Source organism: Rhinolophus sinicus, chromosome 8 (assembly GCF_057876585.1).
Source record: "Rhinolophus sinicus isolate RSI-liver-muscle chromosome 8, RSI-T2T, whole genome shotgun sequence".
Classification (NCBI taxonomy): domain Eukaryota; kingdom Metazoa; phylum Chordata; class Mammalia; order Chiroptera; family Rhinolophidae; genus Rhinolophus; species Rhinolophus sinicus.
Window position 1 is genome coordinate 64,700,546 of NC_142508.1, and position 14,688 is coordinate 64,715,233.

General features: G+C 47.5%; 1 protein-coding gene and 1 long non-coding RNA gene across 4 annotated transcripts in view; one reads left to right on the forward strand and one right to left on the reverse strand.

Annotated features, from left to right (window-relative positions):
- Positions 1-1,883, reverse strand: part of CDH3 (cadherin 3) — a 39,406-nt gene extending 37,523 nt beyond the window's left edge. The window contains exons 1-2 of the mRNA XM_019756686.3: positions 1,744-1,883; positions 1,418-1,538 (exon numbers count right to left, since the gene is read on the reverse strand). Of these exons, the coding sequence (XP_019612245.3) occupies positions 1,418-1,538; positions 1,744-1,803 (181 nt within the window). The 5' untranslated portion in view covers positions 1,804-1,883. The remainder of the gene's footprint in view (positions 1-1,417; positions 1,539-1,743) is intronic.
- LOC141567499 (uncharacterized) lies at positions 952-11,894 on the forward strand. 3 transcript variants are annotated; one of them, XR_016022058.1, is made up of 5 exons: positions 952-1,175; positions 1,627-1,923; positions 3,641-4,041; positions 4,507-4,744; positions 5,344-11,894. It is a non-coding gene; the product is annotated as an uncharacterized LOC141567499 (long non-coding RNA). The 3 variants fall into 3 exon arrangements; XR_016022059.1 differs by having other exon boundaries at positions 1,627-1,913; XR_012490150.2 differs by lacking the exon at positions 1,627-1,923.
- The last annotated feature ends 2,794 nt before the right edge of the window (positions 11,895-14,688 follow it).

Consider the following 14,688-nt stretch of genomic DNA (forward strand, 5'->3'; position numbering starts at 1 on the left):
CTTGACAATGAGGGGGAGGGGTACAGTTTTGGCAGCGCTCTGGTTAGCAATAAAGCTTCCTCAGGGAGCCGGAATTGGATTTGGGGCCCGGCCCAAGTGAACATTTTTACAGGTTGGCTGAGCTGCAGTTTGTTAGCCAGTCAGTAATAAACCCATGCACAAGAATTTAAAGTTTATGAGGCATGGCCTCCTAATGCCTCTCCTCTCCCTACAGCCAAGAGTTTAAGGAGCCTGGCCTAACCTGGGTGTTAATTGTTTTTGTCAATCTGCAGAGTTATTTGGGAAAAGAAGAAAATGGCTACAGGCTCATGGACCCCAGTCTTCTTTTGGAGAAACAAAGGAGAGCAAGCCCTTCGGTCCCCCTAGGCATCAGCAAGCTGTGGGAATTTGTACCTGGGATCAGCGGGATGCTGATGGGGGCTGAGAAAAATGCTTGTTGGTAACTTTCTTAATTGTTTTGAAAGCCAGGTACTGAGTTACATCTCTGTTTAAGAACTTGGGTTCGGTCCAGTGGAAGACCTCCCCCCCCCACACAGTCCTGTGTGGAGGGAAAGAGGCCCCCATCAGCAGGCAGCTGCCTGGGTCTCATAACACACTGGTTTGTCCGCACCAAAGTGACCCCCCTCTTTCAAGTTTTTGACCTAGAGGGGTGGTAAACAAGTAAATGGAGATCAAAAATGTGCTTTGATCTCCCATCCACTACTCCCGCAGCTCAAGACCTTCTTGCTTGGGACCCCCCACTCCCCCAAGTGCTCTAACATACCAGTCCCAAAACACCTGAGGAAGGGGAGAAGGGGGTGCCCAGTGCGTGATGGCCCCAGCCCAGGTGTGCCGGACCCAGCTTCCAGGCAGGCTGCAGGGGCGCAGACCCTCCGGGAAGGGCAGGGTTAAGAGTGCATTCCAGCTGCCGGGGAAGAAGGGGGGCGGGGGAGGGGAGCGCGAAGAAGAGAAACAGACCCGGTCTGTCTGTCGGAGACACAAAGCACCGTACACAAAGGGGGCCCGAGAGGGGCGAAGGGGGCTGCCCGGGGCAAGACTCATCCCCACACCTGCGCGGGGGCTGGGGGAAGAATGTGGACCTCGCATTCCTCCGCTGAGGCCAGCGGGGAAAAGCCTCCCACACCCCGGTTGGGTGAGAAGCTCAGCCGCCCCGCACCCCGGAGGAGGGGGTCAAGGTAAGCCGGGGCAGCCGGGCAAAGCGGGGCTGGACGTCAGAGGGCGCTACACTCTTCGGCGTTCGCGGTCAGACGCCCACCCTATCCCAGCCCCCGAGATGCTTTCTGCGCCTCCCCCATACCTGAGGGGGCGCCATAAGTCCCCCGCCCCAGCCTGTACACACCTCGTGCTAGCCACACCGAAGCGGACCACCCGCCCCGCAGCTTGCGGTTGCACCGGGTGGGCTACCGGAGGGTCTTACCTTTCCCCGGCGCCTGGCTCGGCTCCAGCTCCGCGCCTCCCGCCTCCAAGGTCACTTCAGCTCCCCCGAAGCCCGTCCGGCACGGCTCGGAGGCCGCGCATGGCAGGCAGCAAATCTGCGCCTGAGGGAAGGCAGGGAAGAGGGAGGTTGGGTTACAGGCGTTCCCGGCACTGCATACCCATCCCGGGATTACTTACGGGGCTTCTCAGGCTACCGTGGCCTCAAGGAGCCTAGCCCCGCGCTCTCCCCGACGACACCGCCGCATGCGGACCCCGCCCGCCCTCCTGGGAGTGTCCCGGCCCGGGCTAGGAGAGGCAGTGGGGTACCTGGAGTAGGAGGAAGAGGCGGAGGAGGAGGGACGCGAGAGTTCCACTAGAGAGCCCCATGGCTGGAGAGAGAGGCGAAGAAGCTACCGCTATCACGGGCTAGCGCTCCAGTAGGCTCTCCGCGCCTCTTTGAGCACCGCAGCTCCCGGGAACCAGCGGGAGGAGGCCAGGTGAGCGCAGGTAGGTGCTGATTGGTCCAGCGCCGTAAGGTCCCGCCCCTTCGCAGGTGGGGCCGCGGCTGGCGAGTCCAGGCACCCTCGAAGCGCCCCTAGTCCACCTTCTAGCGTCCTCTCGGCTTTTCCCGAACTGCTCCCGTCAGGGACTCCGCCCGCCTCGCAGGTTCTAGGTTCGAGAAAAAAAGCGAACAAAAGTACACCCCACCCCTCAGCCTCCGCAGCACGCGAAGAAAAGTGTTGCTGTGTTTTGTGGCTATAGCGGGGAAAAAAAGGGAGCGGCATCTGAACCTGAATGGAAACAGGCGACCCACTCATGCCCCCCCTACCCCCCAGACACTCTGTTACCCAAAGCTTTGATGGAGGCGGGTTTTCCACCCCACGCCCGGCTGCAGCAAGGTCTGCCGACTGCCTTTCTCCACCTCCCACGCCAGCCCGCTCCAAGGACTCCGAGGGTTTAAAACGCAGTGAGTCGCGAGGGACCGCGTTACAAAATCTGCTGTAACTTGCAGAAGACCCATTACTTCTCTTGCACAGCCGAACAAATGGAGGCTGGGAGAGAAGTTCTCAGAGCTCGGAAGCCGTGGTGGCGCCAAAGGGCGCGAGGTAGAGGAGTGATTATTAGGCCCATAATCTCCAGCAACAACCCCCCCCCCCCATAAAACATAAATAACACTTTCTCAACTGAAAGGCACTTTTTAAGACGCGGTTTTTTATTGGTCTGAAACACTGAATATAATCTAAGTAACAACTGCGCGAAGCAAGCAGCCTTCCCGCGAGCCTCTCTGAACACAACTCACCTTACCCTTCCTGGGGGACAGGCGGCGGACCTGAAGTGCTTTTCTCTTCGCAGCACACAAGTGGGCCCTCGGCGCGGAAACTGTCCCTATACTCAATCGCTCCACTCTGCAGGCTCTCTTTTCCCCTGAGGTCCCTCCCCAGCTCTGATTTAGGAGACTAAAGTCTCTAATTATAGATTCTTTGGCCCTCAAGGGCTAACCTGGTGGCCTCCTTGTCCTTCCCATCACCAGGCTTGTGGCTGAGAGTAGGACAGATTGCGCTGCGACGCAGGGAGTCCTCTGTTTAGAGCATCAGCTCTGGGGCGCACCGCCTCTGTTCCAACCAGGGTTGCACCACTTATTAGCGCTGTGGCCTAGGCCAAGTGAAATAACCCCTCTGAACTGCAGTTCTGCAAATAACAAACGAGGGAGGCTATTGTGTGACATCTACCGTCTGAAGTGCTAAGATTAAATGAATACATACAGACGAGGATTAAATTAACACGTCTAAAACGCTCAACTCAGTACCTGGTACAGAACAAGTGCCCAAATGATTACTGGTGTTGCTTTAGTACCCGGCTCATTTGTCTTCCTCCGCCTCGCGAGCCGTTTCTTTCCACTGAAGCACCCCCCAGACTAAGAGAATGAGAAACGCTATAATTCTTCAATTTCACGGCTCATGGTATAGCAAGTAATTGGCATCTGGTATCACCAGAGCGCTCGGTTATCCGGCCTGTGGTCCCGCAGGTGGGGGTTGGGAGTTGGGGGTAGACAAAGCGCAGAAATACTGGAGACAGCTTGCTGAACTCCGCGCCTCCCTCGCCTCGCTCTCCCGCAGGGGGCGATTTCCGTGCGAGAGGGGAGGTTAGAAACCCGCGCAAGGGCACAACGTGACGGGGCAGGTCCCAGAATGTACCCCATAGCTCCGCCTATCTCGCTTCGCAGGTTCCCCTTCGCCCGCCAGGAGCCAGATGAAGCCATTAAGCGGACAGTTAAACACAAACGAGCCTCGGGATACAGGTCCTAATTAAGTAAACACCCGGCTGGAGGGCTGTTGGAGCGCGCTCATTTCCGCCTCCTTCCAGGGCACTCAGCATTCCGGGCGGAGGCGGGGAGAGGAAAGGAGAAATTGAGAGTCAGCTCTCCTGCCTGCAACTTGGACCACACTGTTGCCTTCTCCGCAGCTCCCTTGCCGATCGTTCGTTCATCCATTCATTCATGCATTCATTCATTCAATAAATGTTTGCCTGCTATGCGCCAAGCACCGGAGATACAATCGTGAACGAACATCCCTGCACCCTTGGGCCTTCCATCCCTGAGTGTGGGGGGTCGAGGAAAATAAACAAGTAAATATATATTATGTTAGATAATCTCTGCCGTGTAGAATGACAGAATGTGACGTGCCAATTCACAGGGCAGAAGATAGGGTTGAAAATTGTAAATAAAGTGATCTAGAAGGTGTTTCAGTAAGGGTCTAGCAGGAGACAGAATCCAGCGTGGGGAGGAGGAGGGATTCAAGTTAATTTAGTGAAGCAGCGAGAGGAATGAGGAGGGTTCAGGGAACCAACAGGGGTACTGAGCCACAGCAGAAAAGCATTACAATTCTAAGGACTGAAGAGCAAAGGGAGGAAATGGTGTTAGTGGGAGTGGGGGGTTAGGGAAGAGCTGGAGAATGAGGGCTATTCCTCCCAAAGGCAGCTGTGGTCCAAGAGAGATAGGACCCTGCCCAGAGCAGAGCAGGGAGGACATAGGGGGCATAGGGAAAAAATAACCCAAACATCTCTTTCCTTTTGCCCTTCATCTCCTGGCAGTGCCTCCCATGGACCAAACCCATCCAGAAGCTTGAAGGCAAGACAGCCCAGGTGGTGGGGCCTATAGGAATCATTCTTCCCAGGCACTGCACAGGGTGGAGAAAGGCAGAAAACAGCTGGGGGCAGTTGAGCAATCAGGAAACCCAGAGGTCTCACTAAGAAATGGACATTGGAACAAAACCTGAAGGAAGTAAAGGAGCAAGTTACGCTAAGGCTACCTGAAGAAAGAGTATTCCAGGTAAGAAAACAGGGTAAAGACCCCAAGGATAGATTATTTGGAACAGAAAAAAAAAAGCCAGTGTGGCTGTAGTAGATCTAGCAAGCAGGAAATGAGTCAGAATTGGGGAGCTAATCTTGTAGAGCCTCACAGGCCAATGTTAAGAACTCTAGCTTTTACAAAGTTTGGCTTTGAGTGGGAAGGGAGGAAAGCACTGGAGGCTGTCTACAGAGGAGTAATATTGAGAAGACTACAGGGGATGAGGGCAGAAGCAGGGAGATGGGTTGGGATTCTACTGCAGTCATCCAGGCAAAAATTGAAATGGCTTGGTTCAGGATAGTTATTGTGGAAGGGGTAAGAAATGATGAGGTTATAAGGAAAAAAACAAAAAAAGAAAAAAGAAAATAACAAGTGTTGGCAAGGATGTGGAGAAATTGGAACACGTGCACTGTTGATGGGGATATAAAATGGTGCAACCATTATATGGAAAATACTATGGCAGTTACTAAAATAATTAAAAATAGTATTGCCACATGATCCAGAAAGTCCACTTCTGTGTATATACCCAAAACAACTGAAAGCAGGGACTTGAACAGATATTTGTACACCCATGTTCACAGCAGCATTATTCGCAATAGCCAAGAGGTGGAAGCAACCCAAGTGTCCATCGACCGATGAATGGAGAAACAAAATGTTTAATAGATACAGACTTTCAGTTTGGCAAGATGAAGAGTTCTGAGGATGGATGGTGGTGATGGCTGCACAACAATGTGAATGTACTTAATGCCACTGAACTGTATGTTTTGTGTATTTTACCACAATTTAAAAAATTACTAAAAAAAAAAAAAAAAAAGGAAGCAATCAAATGCTGGGTATATTTTGGAGGTATTGACCACAAGATTGGCCAAAGGGTGTGAGAGACAGAGAGGGTTAGGGATGACCCCAGGGTTGGGGCCTGAGCAACCACCAGGATGGCACCGCCATTTCCTGAGATGGGGAAGATACATGGTAGTGGATAGTGTCAGGACACCACTAAAATCCCCTGGGATTCCTTTAATTTTTTCTGAGCTTCTCTCCCTTGGCTTCTGTGTGCTAATGTCCCTGGCAGCTGGCACTTGTGAATCTCTTCAGAGCCCTGTCCTCCTGCTATTGGGGTACCTTTGCCCTTGCAAGGAAGTGCCCAGGAGTTCACTTCCCAGGCCATTAGCCAATGACCGAGTGGTACAGGAGTGTGGAAGCCCAGCTCCCTTCCCCCAGACAAACTCCCAGTGGTAACTTACACCCACTGTCTCCTGCAGGGTCAGACTGAAGCTTTCCTCCAGGGACTCACTCTGAAACCACACCCTTCCTCAGCTTCTTGCCCTCTTTATCCTGCTTCTCCCACTTGTGAGAGGCCCTTGTTAATAAGTCATTCCTTAATAAGGCACATGAAACCTTGTCTCAGGGTCCGCTTCTTGGAATCCAGGGAGATAGCTTTGTCACGATGAGAAAGCATCGAATCTGGGGACAATCTGTGGAGGAAGGCTTGCCCAGGGCCTTCCCAACTCCAACAGAGCATGGCCTTCTTCCGCAGTGAGAACATTCATACTGTCCCTGATATACTCCACCCAAACAGGGCTAGGACTCTTTCAGTCTTTTGGCTCTTTCAAAAAGAGTCACACCTTCCCTGTTCTCTTTGTCTGCATTTCACATTTAAACACATGCTACTGACGGCCCTGTGGAATCCCTGGCATCCTCCCTTTTTTCTGAGTGTCTTCCTGCCTCACTCTCCACTAACCCTTTCCTCTCTCCTTGGGGTCATGGATCAGGACTATCAGAAAACAATTTCTCCACATTTCCACACAGCACCCAACCAGGAGAAGGCCCCATGGCATCGAAGTTAGGGCCGGCAGACCTGAGTCTGAATCTTTCCTCTGAAAACAACTGCCTCGGTGACCTGGGGTGAGTTGTTTAATTTCTCTGAGCCCTCTGGAGTTAGTAATTCCTATCTGATGGGTGATGGTGAGAATTATCCCAAATTGAACTCCTGACCTTCCCCAACAAACCTGCTCCTCCTGCAATCTTTCCATGTCAGCAAACAGCAGTTGCATCCTGCCAGTGGTTCAGCCTGAGCTTTCACTCTCTGACTCTCCTTTACCACTTGCTTACTCTGCTTCTCCCACACTGACTTCTCTGTAGTCCTAGGAACAACCGGTATGGGTCTGCCTCTGGCCCTTTGCACTTGCACTTTCCTCTGTTTAGATCGCCCTTCCCCCAGATGTGTCGTCGTCCCCCCCCCACTTCAGGTCTCTGCTCAGGGAGCCTTTCCTTGACCTTCTGCATAGACGGCATTCTCCCATTATCTTCTTTCTTCACTTTACCCTGCTTTATTTTTTTTTTAAAAGATTTTATTGGGGAAGGGGGGGAACAGGACTTTATTGGGGAACAGTGTGTATTTCCAGGACTTTTTTCCAAGTCAAGTTGTTGTCCTTTCAATCTTAGTTGTGGAGGGCGCAGCTCAGCTCCAGGTCCAGTTGCCGTTGTTAGTTGCAGGGGGCACATCCCACCATCCCTTGTGGGAGTCAAAACCGGCAACCTTGTGGTTGAGAGGATGTGCTCCAACCAACTGAGCCATCCGGGAGCTCAGCAGCAGCTCAGCTCAAAGTGCCGTGTTCAATTTTAGTTGCAGGGGGCGGAGCCCACCATCCCTTGCCAAGGACTCGAGGAGTTGAACTGACAACCTTGTGGTTGAGAGCCCACTGGCCCATGTGGGAATCGAATGGGCAGCCTTCGGAGTTAGGAGCATGGAGCTCCAACCGCCTGAGCCACCAGGCGGGTCCGACCCCGCTTTATTTTTTTCGTAGCACTTACCACACCCTGATTTATAGCACATACGCCAATATATATGCATATATATATATATACATATATATATTTTTTATTGGGGAATAGTGTGTTTTTCTAGGACCCATCAGCTCCACGTCAAGTCATTGTTTTCAATCTAGTTGTGGAGGGCACAGCTCACTCACCCATGTGGGAATCAAACCAGCGACCTTGGTGTTAGGAGCACTGTGCTCCAAACACTGAGCCAACTGGCCGCCCCCTTTGTTTTTGAGAGGCAATATGCAGTAATGATTAAGAGCAAGGACTCCAGTCACACTGTTTGGCTTTGAATCCTGAATCTAGCTCTTCCAAGAACTGACTTTCAAGTCCCATGTGCTCATCTGATAAGTGGGATGAGCATTAATAATCCCTTCCTCATAGGTTATGAGTTAATATTTGTAAAACACTTTAGAACATAGTAACCATAACTGTTCATTAAACTGTGTTTATTGTTGCTCTCCCCTCATTGAGAGAATCCTCTGTGAGAAGCAGGGATTTCTTTTGTCTGCTTTGTTCACTGCTGTACCCCCAGGGCATAGAACAGCCTCGCATAAAATAGATACTCAAATATTCATTGAATGAATGAAATAAACAAGATAATAAATGTTAAGCACCTGGGAGGGTGCTAAACACACAGTAGAAGCAAAATCAATGTGGGTTCCCTGACTCGCCTCAGAGTTGACGTGAGATCTAATGAGCTAACACAGGGGGGAGGTTTTGCAAAGTGTCATATAAATAATACAAGTCACGATAAGATGCACTACTACCATCTCTGGAGCACGCACTGGATTCAGACTCCGTGCTAGGTACTCTCACGCATGATCTCATTCTAATCCTCACAACTCGACACAGCAGTTCATATTATTCCCTTTTCATAGGCAGAAAACTGAGGCTAGGTCCCTTGCCCAAGGCCACATAGCTAGGGCAGAAGAAAAGCCATAGTATAAATACTGTGTCACTCCACAATTCCTTGCCTGAATCAGTTGCCAACCTGCTGTCCATCAATACTGGCTGGAAGAATGAATTCGGGGAGCAGGCCTTTGGTATATTAGAAAGAATTCCACAATATCGGATCCTTTCTCTTAAGAACCTCCTCAACATATTTGCCTCTGGTCCAAGGTTAAATTCTGGGACCTCCAAGAAACATTTAGAAAGAGCTTTGCTGCCCATTTTTGGTAGCAAAATCCCTAGAGCTTCACTCCCACATGGCATACTTATGTGTCCCAAAGACAAGGGGGTGTTTTCCAGTCTTTTCTAGGAAGTAGCCTTAAAACTGGGAGAGGCCCTATTTCTTGCCCCTCCTTCCCCTGCCCAATGCTCTGTACAAATGATTTCAGAGTCTTAGGTCCTATGTCTGTTCCAGAGCTTTCTGGAACCCTCCTTTTTGCCCAGTGATGTCACTGGCCAGCTCTTCTCATCTATCACTTCTGAATCCTTAAAGGTGCTGAGGCAGCTGATCCCCATTGAGAAACCTAACCCACATACCTTCCTTTTCCCTGAATCTCAGGAGGGGCTGTGATGTCTTTGGCGCTGGTGAATTTTTGCCAAGGCCTGAGCTGTCAGTTTCCAGAGAGCAGAGGCCAAGTATTTATGTATATATGTTCACTGAGGGCATGGAATTGATTAATCAATAAGCACTCACAAAGCCCTGAGTCCCTGTGGTTGGCTAAGTTCTCGAAACGTTGAGAACTGTAAGGCCAAAAAGGACCTTAAAGAAAATAATAACGAAGTAATAATATTCTGTCCTTAGAGCCATTCTTCATTCTTCCCCTGAAAGACAGGGTGACCTCTGCAAATTAGGTTTCCCAGGCTCACTTGAGAGATGATTGCCTGCTGGATCGAGCCAACAGGAGACACTCTTGGGAGGCGGGGGGCAGGACAAAGGGAAAAGCCAGAGTATATCGCCTCCTTCAGCAGTGTCCTGGCAAAGGCTATGTCTTGTCCACAGCTACACCTCCTGCTATGGGCCCAGGTTCTGCCAGACTCTGGGTTCCAGTAACACCACCTTTTCCCTCTCTTCCTCCTGCTAAGGGTGGATGACTTCTTGCCGCCTAATCTCTAGGTCGCATCATTGCCCCATTTGACTTCTCAGCCTCTGCATCACCTCTACGTTACGTTCCCTTTGCTTTAAATACTCAGAGTAGTTTTTGTCTTCCTGATTGGACCCTGACTGACAGAACAGTCAAAACACAATACTTATTATGGGTCAGACACTATTCTAAATGCTTTATGTAAATTAACTTATTTAATTCTACCATCTGAGGAATGATTACATTTTACAGATGAGAAAACTGAGGCACAGAGAGTTTGATCTACCCTAGTGAGATCCCAAATCTGGATGCATATCAAAAATTGCCCAGGAAGTTAATTAAAAATAGAGGGGCTGATAGATGCCATTCTAGCCCTACTGAATGAGACTCGCCAGTACATGGGGCCCAGGAATCTGGAGATTTCATAAGCTCCCCAGGTAACTCTGATGCAGCTAACCCAGCAGCCCTCCATGAGCTGGTATTCAGGAAACCCTGCCCTCATTTTGGTGACAAGAACATGGAGATCCAGATCAGGAATGTGACCTGTCCACAGTCACACAGCAAGTGGCAGACAAAACACAGCCAAGGACAGCGGTGTCTGCTACCTCCACTGCCTTCTCCTTCAAGGTCACATTGGTTCTGCTGTCTGGATTTGCTGATCCTGGGAGCCATCTGAAGCCACTTCTCATTAGAAATGTTTTGGAAAATTCAGTGTATAAACAGACGTGTATGGATATGCAGGATTGCTAAGTGGCTAATCAGTGTTTGGGAAAAGGAAAAGGGAGGCAGTTTACCCACTTAATCTCTTTATTTTCAGTCCTTTCTAAATAACTTCAAGGAGTTAGTTAACCCTCCCCCCATTCTACCTTCCCTATTCTGACCAAGACTGTGGTTGGGCCAAACATCTATGTTTTTCAATAAGGGCTCAAGGTGATCTGACAATTTGGAAAATATGATCAAAATCCAAAAAGCCCAGAATTTGAATGGACTTCCATAATAACATCAACTTCATAAGGGTTGGATTTTCGTCTTTTTTTCCCCATTGTTGTATTCCCAGCACCAACAATGGTGCCTGGCACAGAGTAGATGCTTAATAATTATTGAATGAAACAATAAATTTTTTCTTGCATTTTGAAAATACTTTCTGTACAGTTATTCACTGATCTTCACAATGGACAGAATAGATATCAGAGTCCTCATTTTACAGAAGATGAAACTGAGTTCAGAGAGACTGGGTGACTTACAAGATCACACAGCTAATGAGAAGTGTTAGACGCTCTCTCCATGAAATCCTTCCCTCCCAGCTGATGGTGACGAGAAGGAACACAAGTGGAAGAATGCAAATATGAGTGCAGAATAAATTACCAGAATACAGGTCCATATACACAATAAATTCTAGCATTTATTACTGGAGGAGGAGATTTGAGGCTCAAAGATTCCAGGGGATACACAAGTCTGTCTGTCTCTGGACTCTTAACTTTAGTTATTAATTTAAGCCGTGGTCGCTTGCCTACTACGTGTAGTAGTAACTCCCCCTTATTCCATATCGTTAAGTGCCAAGTGCTTTGTGCATCTGACTCCATTAAATTCTATCGTCTCTCGTGGACTAGGAACTACAATAGCCTTCCTTAGTTCCCTCCAATCTGTTTTCCCCACTATCTTTTAAACTGCTGATCTTTCAAAACTGCCAAGTTTGACCACTTTGCATCTCTGATTTAAATGCCTCCCCACTGTGCTCTGTCTAGGTCGTGCCTGGTCTAGTCCCCACCTACCTCTCCATTCATCACATTCAACAAATATTTATTGAGGACCTACTATGTGTCAGGTGCTATTTTGGGCACTGGGGATACAACAGTGAATCAAACAGACAAGGTCTTTACTTTCATGGAATTTATGATAATAAATTCAGGTAGAATGAGGGAAGGTTTAACTAACACCCTGAAGTTATTCAGAAAGGACTGAAAAGAAGAGATTAAGTGGACTAATCTGCCTCCTTTCCCTTTTCCCAAACACTGATAGGAGAAGTAAATAAACAAGATAATTGTAGACTATTGTAAGTGCTAAGAAGAAAATAAATAAAGTAATAAGCTGCTCCCTGGGGAAGCCCTTTTTTGATAGAATGGTCAAGCAGATGCTCTGAGGAGGTGACACTGAAGTTAAGACGTAAAGGGTGAGAAGAATCGTGCAAAAGCTGGGAGAAAATATTTCAGACAGAAGGAACAACATGGGCAGAGGTTGTGAGCAGGCAACTTTTAGAAACCAGGAACAGTGTGGCTGAATGAGACAGACGGGGGCGGTGGGGGGGGGGGGGCGGTGAGTTGAAGTTAGAGAAACAGGTGAGAGCCGGATAATACAGGGCTCTGTAGCCACAGAAAGTGGTCTGATTTTATTCTAGGATAAAAGGAAGCTACTGAAGAATTTTAAGCAGAGGAGGAAAATGGCCTGATTTATATTGTCTAACAATCCTTCTGGCTGCTGCGTGAAAATGAATCGGGGGCAAGAGGAATGGAAGCAAGGGACAAGAGGAGGCTGCTGCTATGTCCAGATGAGAGACAATGGACTTGACTATAGTGGTGGCAGAGGAGACAGAGAAAAGTGGTCGGATTCTCCGTAAAGCACTGGGCTATCATCGTAAGAAACATCTAACCCTGTAAAGAATTTTTATAACATTTTATTTGAGCCAAACTGATGACATTGTTGGGAAGCAAGATACCAAATACTCCTCCGGGACAATGACAGTTTGCAGTTTCTTTTATGCATTTTGAATTAAGGAGGGAACAGAAGAAAGATTACAAGAAGGTGGAAGAAAGCAAGGGGTAATTAAGATTATGTACTCCCTTGAGAGGGGTCTGGAAAAGAGGATTACTTCTGTTATTTCAAAGGTGTGTTAACCTAGATGCACAAGAACAATGGACAGGGCTGGTTTAAAACCTTTCACTAAAGAAGTTATAGGCCTAGGGCAGGACTACCCACCTTTACCCGCCCAGTTAGGAATTGATGATCAGATCACCCTGTGAGGTCACTTTCAGTTAGATTTACCACAGCACCCCTTTTTACATCCACAGGGGTAAAACTTACAAGATGATGATAGATTGATTTCGAGGATGAAAAAAAGGAAGAATCAAAGCCTTCTCCTAGGTTTGGGGCTTGGCCAGAAGTTGGAGGTGCTGTGAGCTAGCCAGGCTCCCGGGGTCTGGTGCTGCTTGGTTAGGCTGGGTTGGCAATACAAACACAGGTATCTCCAGATGATATTTAAAGGGACTGCATGAGCACTGAGGCCCTTGGACATTTGGAGACTGGGTAGAGAAGGAGGGGCTAGAGAGGTAAAAGGAAAACCAGAAGATTGAAGTCAACAGAAGACTTTCAGGAAAGAGGAAGTGGTCAAATGCTGCTGGGAGGCCATGAAAGATGTGGTCAGAGATATGTCCCTTGAATTGGAAGGTCACTGGAAGGTCATTGGGAGAACAGCTTCACTGGAGAATCAACCCAGAATCCAGACGAGATTAAACAGGAGAGTAAATTAGAGGTGAGGAAGCATATATTCTTTTCAAGTTTTCCTTCAACGAGAGTAAGGAAATGGGGTGTAGCTGCAGGTGTGTGTGAAGTCAAGTGAGGGTTTGTTTGTGTTTTTTTTTTAATGGAATTTACTAGAATCATGTTTTCCAAACTTCAGTCTTGAAGAATCATCTTTGTTTTTGCCTCATCTTTATAGCATGGGTACTCTAAATAAAACTTTTTCCTTAAAATCAACTCTCTTTTAATTTAAACAAACTTAGTTTAATCATTTACTTAAAAAAGCAATATTACTATATCAAATGGGAAACCAATACCACTTGCCATAAATAGAAAGTAACCAATTTAAACAATCAGTGGAATGAAAATAAAACAATGTCATTAAATTCTAGCATGATATTGCTGCCTGCTAGGAGCTGAACCTGGGACCAGCTCTGTTTAAAAAGGAAATCATTCAGGGGCGGCCAGATAGCTCAGTTGGTTAGAGCGTGAGCTCTTAACGGGATTGCCAGTTCGATTCCCACATGGGCCAGTGAGCTGTGCCCTCCACAACTAGATTGAAGACAACCAGCCATTGGAGGGGAAGCTGGATGGCTCAGCTGGTTAGAGCATAAGTTCTTAACAACAAGGTTGCCAGTTCAATTCCCGCATGGGATGGTGGGCTGCACCCCCTGCAACTAAAGATGGAAAACAGCGACTGGACTTGGAGCTGATGGGCCCTGGAGAAACACACTGTTCCCCAATTCCCCCAATTAAATAAATAAATAAATAAATAAATAAATGATTCATAGGGGGATTTATTTATTTTTTTAAAAAAGGAAATAATTCAGTGTTAGATGTTAAAGACCTATCAACATTAAAGTGACACCTTCTCCTTAAAGGACTGAAAGAGAATCAAACAAAAAATATTTTTTTCTCTGTGTGATTTAGAATCACCAATTACCAGGCCTATACGCTGAGAAACACTTCTTAGAACATTTGCTTTTTAAGTGAGATACAACTTGCATTTAGTTGAGTGCACAAATCTCAAATGTAGAGCTTGATGAACTTTTATGTATATACCTACCAGTGTAACTACCATGTTTCCCCGAAAATGAGACCTAGCCGGTCCATCAGCTCTAATGCGTGTTTAGGAGCAAAAATTAATATAAGACCCGATATTATATATTATATTATATTATATTATATTATATTATATTATATTATATTATATTATATTATTTTATAAGACCCAATCTTATATTAAAATAAGACTGGGTCTTATATTAATTTTTGCTCCAAAAGATGCATTAGAGCTGATGGTTCGGCTACGTCTTATTTTCAGGGAAACATGGCACCACCCTGCTTAAGATACAGACTTTTACAGCAAGGAGGCCAGTGCCAGGCTTTAAAGATAACAAAGTCTGTGTGTTTATGGAATTTACAGTTTGCTCCTCATGGTATTTCTAGTATCTAATGCAGTGCCAGTACACAGTAGGTCCTCCCTCTTTGTTTCCCTCCCTCCCTTTCTTTCTTTTTGGCTTACCTATATACTATGTATTTTTTTCTATTAGTTTTCTA